Source organism: Lathyrus oleraceus, chromosome 3, assembly GCF_024323335.1.
Source record: "Lathyrus oleraceus cultivar Zhongwan6 chromosome 3, CAAS_Psat_ZW6_1.0, whole genome shotgun sequence".
Lineage (NCBI taxonomy): Eukaryota > Viridiplantae > Streptophyta > Magnoliopsida > Fabales > Fabaceae > Lathyrus > Lathyrus oleraceus.
The window spans coordinates 69,755,499-69,772,323 of NC_066581.1; the positions used below are offsets into that span (position 1 = coordinate 69,755,499).

The window sequence follows — 16,825 nt, forward strand, 5'->3', positions numbered from 1 at the left end:
TGCTTTAGAGCTAAAGCCACTCCCTGTGTTTTCAAATTTTAATGAAAATTTATCTGTAATAATTTCATCTAAACTTGAATTTGAACATGAACAAAATTTGTGATAATTATTGCAGGAACATAAGAAGGGAGTTGGATGGACTGTGACTGACATTCATGATATTAGATCGTCCATGTGTATGCATAGAATCTTACTTGAAGATTGAGCAAAAGTAGTGAGGCAGCCCCAAAGGCGGCCCAACCCCTTGATTTTAGATGTTAAAAAAAACGAGATCTATATTGCACCAAAGTACAAAGAGAATACAATTTTCACTTGCCCATTCAATACTTTTACCTATAGAAGTATGTTCTTTAATTCTGGAATAAAAAGTGAAGACACTGATAAAAATTTAAAATTCAATGGACACTACCTCAAGCTATCCCATGAGAGTCCCACATTGGAAGAGGAAACTATAGAAGTGATCTCATTGGAAAATGCTATTTATTCAATCATCTATCTGTCTTAACTCCTCAAGTGTGTTATTTCCTCTCTCTTATTTTATGTTTGTTTCTTTCATTGAGGATAATATGTGTTTTAAGTGTGTGTGTGTGTGTGGGGGGGGGGGGGGGGGGGGGGGGGGGGGGGGGAGATTTGTCATTTACTTTTCTTGTTTTGTTTTCTTCATTTAATTTTGTTGCTTTGTTTTCCTAAAAAAAATTATGCATGCTTTTTCGTTGGTTTATGGTGTTGTAAGTGTAAATAATTTCTCCCTTCCCTTGACTAAAGATTCATGGTTTGATGTGAGTGATTTGATGTGCGTTCTTAGTATGATAAGTATGACTAGATTCTGAATTGTGCATCATTTATGGTAGATCATTAACCTTTGTGACATTTTGAGTATAATAATAGATAACATTCAAAACTTGTTATAGTTGTGACATTTTGAGTATAATAATAGTAGAATAATTATAGTTGTGATATTTAATTCAAAAGTTGACAGAAAATAGAAAAAGAAAAAATGAAAAAAGAAGGAAAAGAAGGATGACAATACATATTTCTTCGGAAAAAAGAAGAAGAATGAAAGAGAGAAAAGACAAGAGAAATAGTTGTAAGGTTGTTGTTTGAAAGTGAATGAAGTTTTATTTAGTTTAACTTCCACGATTTCTTTCAATTTTCTCTTGGCCCTTTGAATTTTAGCCTAGTACCCTTTAGGATCTATCTCATCCTTACCTTGGCCAAGTTACAACCCGAATAAAAGTCTTTTTAATCTTTGTGTGCATGTGTTCCAATTATGGATGTTAGAGTCTTTTCAATTTTATGGTAGTGCTGATTTTCATGATGCACTTTGAGTGAAACAGTCAACCTAAATACTTGAGAGTTGATTGAATTTTATCCTGTGAGGATCTTGCTGTTTATGAGGTGCTATTTGATAAATCGCCTTCTTATTTGTTTTGAATTTCACAAAAAGTTTCTCACTAACACCAATTTCTTTAAGATAAGTATGGGATTTTACTTACACACTTGTGATTTTGAATATCTTTGAGTTTGCATGCTCTGTTTTGTTCTTATTTTTCTGCTTTGAATTTTAACTTTAAATTTTTGCTCGGAGTGCAAAACTTCAAATGTTGAGGGATTTGATCAGTTTATTTTAAAACACTATATTTTTCTTTGTACTAATACATTTATAGGACTTCTCACATTATTTTAATTGTTTTTAATAGGTTTTTGAAAGTTAAGTTGAGTTCTACCTATTTTCTAAATAAGTGCTTATTTTATGAATAAACTACAAGGTTTGTGTTGAAGTAAAAAGCAAATTAGGAATCAAAAAGAGTCTCATAATTCATTTTCAATTCAGACTTAAGAAAATACAAATTTTTTGAGTCGGTTTTGTATCTCTTCCGGGTCGGTTGCTATTAGTCCCGAATTCCCTTGCTCTATTTAAACAATTTAGTAGTTTTAGGTTTAATATTGAACATCACAAAATAAAAATTGAAATTACAAATTCTATGCAAAGGTAATTCTCAAAGAGTTGATCTGCTGTATTTGGATTTCACTTTGAGGTTTTTATAAAATTCAGTTTAATTTCTATTTCTTTTCAATTTTTACTATAAACTTGTTTGCTTATTCGATTGCTTTCGTTTGTTTAATTTGATTGCTTCTTATAGGATAAAGTTGATTAAATTTGATTGTTTGTATGATCCTTAACTATAATCATGTTAGTGTAGCTTTTGCATTATCGTGTTTGATAAAGTCATGTTTTCTTAATTTGTGACTGCGTAAATTTGTTTGCTTAATTCAGAAATTAGGAACATACATCATATAATACCAATTGTGTTTGTCAGTGAGTATTGTAATAGAATAGGATCGAATCCGCTTAGGGAACTGGAATTATAAAAATCGATGATAAGTTAGAAATCGATACAACAAATTAGCTTATTTATCAATTTTGCTTTTAACTTAAGCATCTTTGATTTCAGTTCTGAACCTTAAAAAAACCTCTCTTTCATTTGGTTGGTTAAATCAATTAGAGAGTCCTTGCGATACGACTCGAGTGTCACTTTCGTTATACTATGTTCTTTTAACTCGTTTTTGACCTGTGTGCGATATCGAATCAATAGTCAATACCTACCAAAATATATCTATGACTTTTGGATGATGCAGGTCGAATTTCACCAATTAAATCTAATGCCCAACCTTTAAAAGGCCAATGCTTGATAATCGAATCCAATTCACTTGCAGGAACATGTTGAATGTCTGCATGTTTTTGACATTCTTGGTAACATTTGGCAAATTCAATACAAAATTTTAGAATAGTTGGAAAATTCAACCCTTGTCAAAATAAAATCCATTTCTTCTTGTGGTCTGCTTTATGAGTGGCATATGATCCAATATGGACATAAAAAAATATCAAATAAGCTTCACTCTCACTAAGGCATTTTAGTAAGATTCTTTTAGGAGTCTTTTTAAACAACTCATTTTTAATAATAACATAACTTAACGCCTTGTACTTGATATTTTCATCTTTCGTTCCTGTATTATTTTCCAAAAACTCAACTATTGGTTTTCGCCAATCATTATTCGACAAATTGTCAATGACAAAAATTTCAAAAATTTCTCCTTAGTTTTTTAATTCTTCAAACCATTCTACTCCCGCTAGTTTTGACTTTGACAAATCTAGGAGGGAATGATTGGTCGAAATTAACTTCTCCTTTACTTCAATTAACTCTGCTAATTTCTTCTTTGGACACTATGTATCTTGAAGAAATTTGTGCCAGGACATTGGCTTCTTGGTTTTCGACTCAAGGAACATGTTTAATGTCAACTTCATCAAATCTTCTTAATAGTGAATTAGCCTTCACAAAGTACATCAGTAGATTATCTTTGATACATTTGTACTCTTTTGTTTGTTGTTTAACAACAAACTCTGAGCCACCTCTAATATCAACATGTTTTTCCCCAACGTTTAGAAGAATCATAAGGCCTGCATTTAAGGCTTCATGCTCAGCCTCATTATTTGAGAAATAACCTTTGATTTTAAATTGAAACTTATTTGAAATTCTTTTTGGAGAAATAATCAGAATACCAATATAGCTATGTATTACTTCGACTATTGCATGATCAACAATGAAGTCAACAATAATTTGGCCTTTCATAACCCTCAAAGTTGTATAAGTCAAATAATATCTAGTTAATGCCAAAGCATATTTCCCTATTCTACTATGTAAAATAGGTTTGGAGAGCATATGCTTAATAACATCGTAATGAGAATAAACGAAAAATATCAGTCGGTTTTATATAACATTTTAATTTGGTACAAGAGAAATACAAACAAATACACAACTTTCCAATTGGACTATATACCTAGTTTATACATCACTCAGAACTCAAATGAAGTAATAAATGACTCTTTTGACACCATATCATCCTCTTGAGCTAACATACTTCCATTAGTTAGTTCAAATCCAGAAATATACAAATTCACATGTTTATTTCTAATAGATGGTAATAGAATATGAGGATTTATCAAACAAATCTTGATTTCGTCAAAGGATTTTTGATGTTATGCATCTCACTTAAACCCCTCTTCCTTTTTCAGACGCAATAATGGTGAGGATATTTTTGTCTTGCCACTTAGATTCGAGATGAATCTTCTCAAGAAGTTGATTTTACCCAACAAAGATTAAAGTTGTTTTTTGTTTGGTGGATGATTCATATTGTCTATACTATTCACCTTGTTTAGGTTTATTTATATGTTTTTTTTTGTGAACCACAAAGCCCAGAGAGTCGTATGCATGGACATCAAAAATACATTTTAATGGGTTTGTTTTTAGTCCATATTTTCTCATCCTTTCAAAGCAATGTTAAAGGTGGTCTAAATGACCACTTCTCGACGAGGATTTAACAATTATATCATCAATGTGTACTTGCATGAAGGTTTCAATGAAATCATGAAACATATGATTCATTTCCCTTTAATAAGTTACACCAACATTCTTCAGGCCAAAAGGAATTACCACCCATTCATACGTTCCTAAGGCCCTATGACACTGAAACTCCATTTTTTGCACATCTTACTTTGCAATATAAATTTGGTTATACAATGAATAACCATCTAAAAGATTTAAATACTCAGAACTTGCTGCTGAGTTGACTAACATTTCTGCAACATGCATTGATATTCGTCTTTTGGAGTAATAACATTTAATTCTCTAAAATTTATACAAACCCTAAGAGTTCCATTATTAGTAATGACATGAACTATATTTGCTAACCATTCGACATACATGGCAGTTTGTATGAAACTTGTTTCTCAGAAGCCTTTTAGTTTCTTCTTTGATCTTCAACATCACTTCTAGTGCAAACCTTCCTGGCAATTGTTTCACTGACCTCTTGTAAGGTCAAATGTGCAATCTCAACTCCACCAGATCTTGAATAAGTCCTGACATCTCATCATAGTCCCAAGCAAAGCTGTAACACCCTAAAACCCGAAACTTATAAATAAAACATTAAACGACTATTCAAGGTGTTACCATCGATAATCCTTCGAAACACATTAAAAATCATTTGAAACTAAGTTGCAAAAAACAATTTTTAACACAAGCTCATAAGTCATTTATAAACTCCAAAACAACAAAAACAACATCAATTTTGAAAACATAATAAATTTCGTCCCCAATGTTACACAATCAAAGCAGTAAATCACTAGTATTATAAAGTGAATGAAATAAAAAATAAAGAGTAATTCCAACAAGCCACTTTCGAACATACAACAAGGATCACTCATGAGTATCTGCAAGATGCCCATGATGGATAATATGAAACAAAGGGGTGAGAAACAACAATAAATATAATCAGTGTAAGGAATGCTAATGTAGAGAATATACAACAAGCACACATTCATTACACAATCAACAACAACATAGTCTCACACCCATTCATAACAACATACACATATTCACAATTGAACAACGACATCATGAACAATCAACTGCATATGCAAATATGTATGTTATATACTTCACAACTGACTCATTATACATTCAGTACCACTCATGAACACTCAGGTTCATCTCACTCCTGAATCCCCATCATAGGACCAGAGCACACCAAAATCGTTACCATCACCATAGTTAATGCTTCACCGATTCCCACCTGGAACTAGCTACTCACTCCTGAATCCCCTCCCCAGGACCAGGGCACACCAAAATTAGATTGAAGTCCATACACCATGATGCACGACTCTCAACAACATGCATTATCACCAAAAGGTTCCCCGAAAGAATCACCATGCATATTTCACCATTTATGCACAACGTCATTTATCATATGCAACAATTAATCAATGTTACGACATTAACAAACAATAACCAATATCAGCAACTCAACAAATTCATATTCATAAGCATTCAATCATGTTATTTCATCATAACATCAACACATCATCAGATAAACACAAGTATTCGCTAATCGATCTTACAAGTCATCACAAACATTACTACAATATGAACATGATTATGACTCAAACAACTCACCAAACACTACTACGAGGTAGCTCTGCGCGTTAGATTTCCAACTCTTCGAACAACGTCTCATTTAGACTTAGGGAACAAAAGTTACGACCAAAATCGACAAGTGGGTCAACCAACTAAAACATGGACAATTGATTGACACAAGGGACCAATCGATTATCCCAAACTCTCTGACTATGTTTTTCATAAATTTTGAATTGATCGATCGGTTCCACCTTAAGACCAATCGATTGTTCCTTTGTTTTTTTTTCAAATTTTTGAGGGAACCAATAGATTTCTCCATGAGGCCAATCAATTGGTCTAAGCCAATTTTGCCTAAACACCTAATTTTTCGCGTACGTTCAATATCCTTTTCATTCCCTAACTTCCATTCATAATCTCAATCAATTCATCCAAATTCAACATACCCGCAAACATGAATTAATAGTGATTCATATTTTCATAATCATCAACATACATAACACATATTCTCATCATAGTCCATAACAATTCATCAATAATTCAACAACAATTTCATCATCAATCATGAATACAACTCAAGCTTTCACACATTCGTCAATGGGAGAACCTCATACATACATATCCATGATAATTGAAACATGGATTCACTCATAGAAACACATATAACCACAAAATCAACCAACAATTTTCCAATTTTTTATTAAGCAACCATTCATCAAAAGAAAACTTAGGAACCCTAGTGAGAGTATGAACCCATCTTCTCTATCCCATCATGCAATACACGCATATTGATAGTCCTTTCTCCTTCTTACCTTATATTTCCAGCAACAATGATGAATCTAGCAACTCCTATGCGTTCTTCTTCCCCAAAGCCCTGTTCTTCTTGCCTTTTGTTTTTACATACGGTTAAAGTTCTCTAAAAACCTATCCTTCCCCTCAACTTTTGGAGTTTATATGGTTCTCAATATTTCTCAAAATTGTAGTTTTTGCCTAACTTATTCTCAACGTTTCTCCTCTTGCCACATATTTTCCTCAATTCACACAAATGACAAATCTCATATTTCACCATTTTTCTCATTTTATTTCTAATAATAATTAAAATTAAAATTATTCAAATTATTCTCTAATTTATTATACCAAGCTACTACTTTCTCCCCACACCCTACTATTGTCACTACACCCAACAACATATAATCATATAATTTTATTTTAATGCACACCAACATCAAATAATTAAAAAAAATAAATCTAAATAATTCAATTAAATAATTTAATCGAATTTGGGATTTTACAACTCTCCCCCACTTATAGAATTTTCGTCATCGAAAATTACCTGAAGGAAACAGAGTCAGATACGACTCTCTCATCTGACTCTCCAGGTCACAAATCATGTTTCCCCCAGGTGGTCCTCCCCATAATACCTTCACAAAGGCAATCTCGTTACCGCGCAACTACTTCACTTTCCCGATCCTCTATCCGCATGGGCGATGCCTCAACAGTCAAGTTCTCTCTCACTTGTATATCATCCATTTGGATTATATGAGACGAATTCAAAATGTATCTCCTCAACTAAGACACATGAAACACATCATCAGAGACATGGTGTTTGATGAAAGCAAATGTTGATATTTGGCTGAAAATTCAAGAAAATCAATGTAAGAAGGTGAAAGTTCAAGCCACATCAGAACTACTATGCATGCTGAGAATCATGTTACACCAGCTGAGCCTGCACAAATTTGATGAGTGAGATGATCAAGCAAGATCAGAACTCCATCAGTAAGACTGAATGACTATGAGAGATTTCCAAATCAAGTTATCAAGGAAAATGGTGAATTTGATTGAAGAAGCAATGATGATTGAGTCAGAACTAATTAATCATGTACAAACCCTGCATGATAAGAATTGAAAAAATGTAATGGTTAAGGAGCTAAAGGACATCAAGAAAAACCATACATGGGAACTGGTTGAGAACTTAGGCAAAAAAGCAATATATGTAAAGTGAGTTTATAAGCTGAAGTTGAAGCCAAATAATTCATGGAAATTGGGAACCTAAGAAACTGAATTAGGAAGGATATTGGATGTGTAGTTAAATTTTCTGCATGTGGTTATTGTTAGTTCAGTTCGTAGTTATTAATAGTTCAATACGAGGTTAGTGATAACTTAGTAAATGATTAATGATAATTAAACACGTGATTAATACTAGTTATACATGTGGTTAATGCTAATTATGCATGTGATTACTAACTAGAAGTTAGTTAGTAGAACGATCCTTTATAAAAGAGATGTAACACATGTTTGTAAAATTAATTCCATCAATTCCATTCCAATATACTCTTCTCTCTCCATCATTCTTTAATTCTTTCTCTTATCATTATTTATCAAGTAACTTGAGACATAAATTTCCCAACACAAATATAAAAGAATTTCATTGTTTAGAGAAATTAATTGTAACTATAATTTACTTCTAAGGAAGAATTTTTTTTTATATATATACACGATTTTGAACAATTAAATGATATCATCTCTCATCTTAAATCAACCTATTTCCTAAAAGAATTTAAGTTCATAATCCTAGTGGTAAGACATACTAGTATTCATATAGGTGAGCACATATCCATATCCATATACAACAAATAAGCACCTAGTGGCTACTAGTAGTTTTCACATTTTGATTCACACATTCATCATTGAAATAATGAAATGATGAATGATAGTAGTCGTTTGACACATGCACTTTGTTGGTTTCATCAACAACGATTGTAAATTTGGCCTTTAGCGTCTTTGTTTATAGACCATAGTGAATGCCAATAAATTGCCTTTTAGAGTAAAGGATTACTATATCCTGTTTCAAACCTTGTCAACTTATGACAAAAAAGGATAAAGCAGTACCGACACTATCCTCTCCATAAATTCAATAAATCATTACCTATCCCCTTGACCCCTTCAATTCAATCTAACACCTGCAAATCCAATTCAACACGCTTCTCAAAAATCCATACTGTTACCGTTTGTTTGTTCTTTTCCGTTAACTCCGCATTTAAAACCCTTCCACCCCACGCTACTGAAATTACCAAAATACCCCAATTCCCACCACTACCCTCACCTCACCTCACACAGTACCAAAAAAAACTGCTTCTACTTCTTTTCCATTTCCATGGCAGTTGGAAGAACGCAACTAACCGCTAACAGTTTGACTACAACGAGATATTCACAATCACGATTCTCCGATTTGACTCGGTTATGGAAAGTTTGACTCGGAGCTTATTGCTGTTATTAACTCAGCTTGAAATAGTTTCGTCAATGATAGTTCCGTGTTTGGATCGTTCTTCGTTTTCAGCTTCTGCCGATTCTTGCTCATAGTGCCGTTGATTTCTTCCGGATTCTGCGTAGATCTGAACCGTTCAGAGCAATCAACTGCGTCGGTCATGTTAATCGGTAATTCTAGGTTTTCGGATACTTCTTCTTTTGCTTAATTTATGCTTACTATGTAATATGAAATTGGATATTGAAGCTTTGTTGAGTTGCGGGTTTGATTTGGAGATTCTGTGTGTTCTTTGGAAATGCTGCTTAACTAACTAGAGACACTGTGTGTATATGGAGTTTCTATTTTGAATTTGGGGTTAATGGTTTAACCAAGGAGAATGTTACTGAAAATGCCGAAGAAAAGTATGTTAGGGTTTCTAAAAACATTGTGAGTTTTCATTTTTTGAAAATTTGTGCTTATTCTAAACTACTAACGATGAGTGAGATGAGAGGCGTGTGGTGAACGATTGTGATGGATAAAAGATGGAAGACAACTAGGAAGACTGTATTTTTAGAAACAATAAAAATGTGTTTTGAGATTTTTGAAATTTCTGAAAATGTTAGATCTGTTTTCCAAATTTGTAGTAAAAGAAAATGACTAGGGGAATATTTAAACCGGCTCTAAGCTTTTGCAATGTATTTGATATTATAAATTTTTTTACTTGATATATTCTGGTTGCCAAATATGGAAAAGACCCATGTTTGAATAATAGTAGGAAGTAAATCAATTAATGAAACCTAGAAGATGGAAAGAGGATTTATTTAATCTAATAGATATGATCTATGGAGTTGAGGTTGAGGTTTTGTACTTTTGTCCATCTTATGATCCTTTAATCATGTAAGAGCATCTCAAATAATGGAGCAAGCTGTTGTGGACTTTGGCAGGAAGAACAATTATTCTATAAGAATGGTTATTACTACATTCATCCCTAAATCTAAAACTGAGTTTTTTCCTTGTCCTTTTTAGAAGACCTTTTTCAAAATTTCCCAACTACATTGATTATTTCTTTACCTACATAGTACACCTCTAATTATGTTAAATATTTTTCTGCAATTTGTAATAAATATTCAGATAAAAACATTAAGTAATTCTCTCTCCGGAAGGATAAACTTGCAAAACAATATCATTGTCAACAAATTTAATATTACAATTAACTTTTCTTAATTCCCGTAATTTATTCAAAGGGGTCTTATATTTAAGGACAGAGTTAGTATTCTATAAGAATCAATATTTTTACTAGTTTATTTTTTCCTTCTCAGCACAACCAGCAAGATTAACTTTGATCTTAGAAATTCTTATTGTAATTTGTACAGCCTTGCGCATTGGCACTGCTTTTACTTGAGAAGCAATCATAATTCTTATAGCTCTGCTTAGGCTTATGTTATACAAAAGTAATACTTTTTCAATTTTTTTTGTCAATTTAGAGTTTTGTATAGTATCCTTAATAGCATGCTTTTGGTTTTTCCCCAACAATGCAGATATATTAAAAAAGGTCCAGGGCTTATTGCTGAAATGGATGCTTATATTATCTTACCTGGTATTGATGATCAAGTTTGGTGCACATGGTAAAACACTGGAACCTCCATTGCTATCTGCTGCTAGATCATCTTTGAAACACTGGAACTCCCACGGGTCTAAGTATGTGCTTTCTCATGGTGCAGCAACAATTGGAGCACTGTCCCCGGCCAACCCTCCTATATATGGCCCTTTAATAAACCCTAGTCACCCCCCTAAAAGTTCACATTTTTCCATCCAATTCAAGAAGAGGAGTGAATGGAAACCTCCAATTTCCGGCTTTAAAAATATTGCTCCTATTCATTCTACGGAAGCTGCAGTCCCTTCTGTTTTGGCTCAGCCACCGTTGACCCCTCATGCTTCCAGTAAGTCATCTCTTTCTTTTTAAAAAAAAATTAACTTTGTAGTTGTCACTTTTTTTAAAGCCCAGCCTAGAAAACTGGCACATCCTATTCTCAATAACTGCTTAAAGTTGAAAATAAACATTACATTGTCTTGTGTTGTTTTTGTGAGCTTTGGAACCCGAAGCTTGTAATGACATAGTTGCTTATTTTCATTCTTCCAGATTGTTGTAAACAAGACATGGTGTTGAAACGAGGCGGTAAGGGTTGCCACTGTGTATATCCCATAAAGCTAGACATTCTTCTTTTGAATGTCTCTCAGAGTCCTGATTGGGATAAATTTCTTGAAGAATTAGCTACCCAGCTAGGGTTGCAAAATAATACCCAGATTGACCTGATAAACTTTTATGTAATCAACTTTTCAACATTAAATATCTCAATGGATATTACTCCACATAAAGGCATCAGTTTCTCTGCCAATGAAGCTTCTAAAATAAACTCTTCACTTTCAATGCATAAGGTGCGCCTAGACCCTGGATTAGTAGGTGGGTACAAACTTCTCAACATAATCTGGTTTGAACCTCCACCTCCAACTCAAGGTAGGTCAAGCATTTTTTAATCTAAAATATGTTACTGACTTACTGCTAATCACGGTGCTTTGATGTACTTGAATTGCGAAAGTAACCTAAAGATGACTATTGTACAGGTTACAAAGAATAATGTTTATTTATTTGCACCTAGTTTTTTAACTTTTGTGTGTATAAATTACATTATTACAACTTTGCCTTTATTCGTCTCCCTTTTTAATATATCACAATTCCTGCTTAAGTGGTTAAGAAGAGAAAGTTGTGTTCATATTGTACTCATGGCATTTAATGACTGTTTTAAAAAAAACATTTTTTCATAGATTTTGTTTTCAACCAGCACACAGCACACAATGCTGATGCTTATGGTGGTTTCTGTACTGTGAAATGTAAATTTGAATTGTGACATTGAAGATATAATATTTGTCATTATATTATTTATCCTTGTTTTCTGTATGTGTTTGTGGGTTTACACATTATTTAATTTTTTACTATTACACACTGAGGCCCTGGTGTTTGTTTAACATGTAGTCAGAAACTTTTCCTACTGTTATTGAACTCAAATAATAAAACAAACAATTCCTTATGTTTTTATATTTATCAACATATATTTTTGTGTTAATGCAGCACCTACTTTAACTGCTTCGCCAGAGAAAGCACCTTTATATCATTCACCTACGGCTACATCATTGAGTTCTTCAAATAAGGGAGGGCATTCAAATCTATTTCTTGTTCTTGGAATTGCTATTGGCATGCTCTTCATTGCAATTGTATCTATATTAATATTCTGCTTGTGCACGCTGCTGTCAAAGGAAAAAACACCCCCCATTGAAACTGGTAAATATCACTAATTGTAAATTGAGATCATGAAACTTGTTAGCATGCAATTTTATACCATTGAATCAATAATGCAAAATTAAAATTGTTGACTGACTTCTTTAAGTTATTATTGTCTGCAACTGACCTCACTGGAGCTGAGGAGGAATTTTCTTTAGCTTTTGCTGAGAAACTCAATTGTTCTTTAAACAATTTTATACTGCTAAACCAGAAATGCAAAATTGAAATTGCTCACTAAATGTTGTGTACCCGACCTATCGAAAGTTGTCAAATGTCAAAGCTTTCTTGGTTTATTGAATTAACATCTAGAGCAAAATAGTCAGGTTTTTTATTTTACGCAAAAGGCTGCTTCCACAAATCTAACCGAGACCTGACAATAACTTCAACTGTTATGCCAAGGCACCTCTTCATTTCACCCTAGCATGTTCGTACAAATTTATACTGCCGAATCAGGAATATAAACTTGAATTTATTTAGTCAGGCTTTTGCTGATCTATTTCAGGAAGCCTTTCTTGGCTGCATTGCCTTATATTTGCAAGTAGGATTGTTCAAAAAAACCATGAACCGAACCGAACCGAACTGAAGTTAAAATAACTGAACCGTTATGTTTGGTTAGTGAACCAAACCATATTGCACAAACAGTTTTAGAACTGAACCGAAACTGAAAGTCGAACCAAACTGAAACTGTTATCGAACCGAAACCGAAAATGAAAAATACTAAAAAGTTGTTTTAATATTTTTATAAATTTTTTTAAAAATAGTTTAACGGTTCGGTTCTTTAATAAACGGTTCGGTTTGGGGAAATTTAACTTCTAACAGTTCGGTACGGTTCGAAATTTCAAAATGGTATACCAAACCAATGATTATGGTTCGGTTCGGTTTGGAGTAAATTGAAATGGTTTCGGTTCAGTTCGAATAAATTTTTACTATGGTTTGTTTCGGTTCAGTTCGGTTTTCTCCATGAACCATTAACCATGAACAGCCCTATTTGCAAGAGGCCGATTCCACAACTTGAACCCATGAGCTCTTAGTCACATGGAAACAACTCTCAATTGTTGTGTCACAGCCTCCTTTCGTTTTTATGCTACCATGTTTTTACAATTTTATACTGCTGAATTAGGGATAGAAACCCAAAATTGTGGACCTCTACATCTAGTAAAGTGCTATGTCTACCTGACCCATTGAAAGCAGCCAAGTGTCAAAACTCTCATGGTTACAGGTCTGTTTGGAGAAAATAGTAATTTTGTTCTTAATTCTTCCTTAGGATTTCATCCTTTTTTTTTACATTTTAAACAGTGAGTTAAAATCTATGGTCACGTGCTTGTGAATTTCAATTTTTGCCATTTATGGACAAATGAAATGCCAAGCTGCTGATGAAATAATTAACAACTTTGTTAAATGTTTGGATCAAAATAGTAATTTCTTTTATTTCCTTCTTCAGGATTTCTTCTTAGCATGTTTTTACATTTTACAGTAAGGTATAATGTAAGATCATGTGCATAATGCATTTGAGACTCAGGGTGTTATTTATGAAGAAATGATGTGCCAAGCTGCCGACGAAATAAATAGCAAATTAGATCCCGTTTGGAAAACTTTTTTGAGAAGCATTAATGGAAAAAGAAATATTACACAGTTTTGCAACAATCATAGAATTTTTAAACAATCGCTTGCTGTATACGTTGAAATTAGCCTCTGCATCCCAATTCTTTTAGAACCTTTCTCATTTAACTACTTCATAAATATCTACAAGCTTATAAGGACTTTTTTTGTATGGGAAGAACCATTAACTTATTTTATTGAGAAGCTTCTATAATCTAGAAGCAAATCCAAACTGGGTTAAAAGGTTTGGAGCGAAATGGTAAAATGTTTTTTTTTTCTCTTTTAATTATTCTTAAGGATTTCATCGTAGCATGGTTTTACTTTTTAAACAGTAAGGCAGAGTGTAAAGTCATATGCTTGTAACACTATAGGTTTGTTACTTATGGAAAAATGACCTACCAGCTATTGCTGAAATAATAATAACTTATAACACACTCATCTGTAACATTAATATCAATGATAGTTTTTAGATGTCAATGATGTTTTTATTTATTTTAGAATTCATTTCATTTATCTTGTGTTGTCTTATATTGTGTTTTAGTATATACAGCTCATATTTCTCTCTTTCCTGCAGAAAAGCCAAGGACAGAGAATGCTGTTTCAGCTGGGGGTTCTATTCCCCACCCAACCAGTACACGATTTATTGCTTTTGAAGAACTTAAAGAAGCCACAAACAATTTTGAACCTGCAAGTGTACTTGGAGAAGGAGGGTTTGGTAAGGTTTTTAAAGGTATCTTAAGTGATGGTACTTCTGTTGCAATTAAGAGGCTTACAAATGGAGGGCAACAGGGTGACAAAGAGTTTTTGGCCGAGGTTGAAATGCTTAGTCGGTTGCATCATCGTAACCTTGTAAAACTAGTGGGATACTATAGTAATCGTGAGTCGTCACAAAATCTACTTTGCTATGAGCTTGTCCCTAATGGAAGTTTGGAGGCTTGGCTTCATGGTAGTGTAATTTTTCAAATAGTGGGCTCTTATTTTAAATTTGAACTTTTACTTGTGTTATTTGTTCTATTATTTTTCTTGGTATAGTCTTTTCTACTTTCAAAATGTGACACCTTAATTAAGATTTCACATTGCCTTATTCCAGGTCCAATGGGAATAAATTGTCCTCTAGATTGGGACACCAGAATGAAGATTGCTCTCGATGCTGCAAGAGGACTTTCATACCTACATGAAGACTCACAGCCATGTGTAATACACAGAGATTTCAAAGCATCCAACATATTGCTCGAAAATAATTTTCATGCTAAGGTTGCAGATTTTGGTCTTGCTAAGCAGGCACCTGAAGGCGGAGCTAATTATTTGTCTACTCGTGTCATGGGCACATTTGGGTTAGTCTTGGTATATTCCTTCTTATTGTTTTTATTTCCAGAGTTTAGGTTTAAGGTGAAACAAACCTTTTATGTAGGTACGTAGCTCCCGAGTATGCCATGACTGGACACCTACTTGTTAAAAGTGATGTGTATAGCTATGGAGTTGTTTTGCTAGAACTGCTCACTGGAAGGAAACCCGTGGATATGTCACAGCCATCTGGACAAGAGAACCTTGTTACCTGGGTTAGTTCTTCCATACCTTGAAAGCATCTTCCCATGTTTTCTGCATTTTATAATTGGAAGCAAAGATTGCATTTCAATCTGTTCTGTGAAGTTTTCAGTTTCACTATTGAGCAGACTGTAAATTTTTTATTCCATTCAGGCCAGACCGATCCTTAGAGATAAAGACCGGTTAGATGAGATTGCTGATCCGAAGCTTGGGGGAAAGTATCCAAACGAAGATTTTGTACGCGTGTGCACGATTGCAGCAGCATGTGTTGCTCCTGAAGCAAACCAACGACCGACAATGGGTGAAGTGGTGCAGTCACTTAAAATGGTGCAGCGAATCACAGAATACCATGATTCAGTGCTAGCCTCATCCAATACACAGACCAATCTGAGACAGTCCTCTAGCACGTTTGAGTTTGACGGAGCATCGTCAGTGTTCTCTTCAGGCCCATACTCCGGTTTAAGTGCCGCCTTTGACAATGACAACATTTCTAGGACAGTGGTTTTCTCTGAGGATCTTCATGAAGGACGATGAATACCGAAAAAAAAACTCTGTAATATTGTAATTAGATCCACTTCAATCCTTGGCTAAAGGTTGAATCATAAGCAGCAAAATTTTCCGACGTGATTGAAGCTTTTACCTATTGGTATTTGGTAAGTGGTTTGGGTGACAAGATTTTAATTAATGAGTAAATAGTGTAGTTGGCAGATTGTGTTTTTTTAGGAATTAGAATATTAGTATATACTTTTTTTGACATAATCTATAAGAAACTTTTTTTAAATAAATAAAAAAAATATAGTTTTTACAAATACAACAAAAATAGCCAGATTAGTTTTCATTATTTGAGTTCTAATAAAACAATCAGATTATTACCATGTAAAAATTTACAACAATCAAAATTTATTTCATTAAATAGGATTGGCTACCTGAATCAAACAATATTATAAATATTATAATTATAATATTGGCTTAATTGCAACTTTAGTTTCTTTAATTTTTTTTTAGTTTTAGGTTTTGATCTTTCATTTTAAAATTTGAGTTTTTTTATTTATTTGAGTTTTTCTTTAATTTTATTTCCTCTGCAAATTTAGAAAATATTTTTATTTCAAAAAAAATACGAAAATAATCAAT

At 33.3% G+C, this 16,825-nt stretch overlaps 1 protein-coding gene across 2 annotated transcripts; it reads left to right on the forward strand.

The window, feature by feature from the left end:
• Window positions 1–8,637: 8,637 nt before the first annotated feature.
• On the forward strand, window positions 8,638–16,401 carry LOC127132604 (receptor-like cytoplasmic kinase 176). Of its 2 annotated transcripts, XM_051061560.1 has the most exons (9): window positions 8,638–9,404; window positions 10,752–10,838; window positions 10,935–11,153; window positions 11,354–11,728; window positions 12,341–12,550; window positions 14,724–15,095; window positions 15,240–15,483; window positions 15,561–15,708; window positions 15,848–16,401. In XM_051061560.1, exons 1-9 carry the CDS (start codon window positions 9,395–9,397, stop codon window positions 16,226–16,228), a joined length of 2,046 nt encoding a protein of 681 aa, XP_050917517.1. In that variant the 5' UTR covers window positions 8,638–9,394; the 3' UTR covers window positions 16,229–16,401. The 2 variants fall into 2 exon arrangements, with proteins under 2 accessions (XP_050917517.1, XP_050917516.1); XM_051061559.1 differs by having other exon boundaries at window positions 10,752–11,153.
• Window positions 16,402–16,825: the final 424 nt, after the last annotated feature.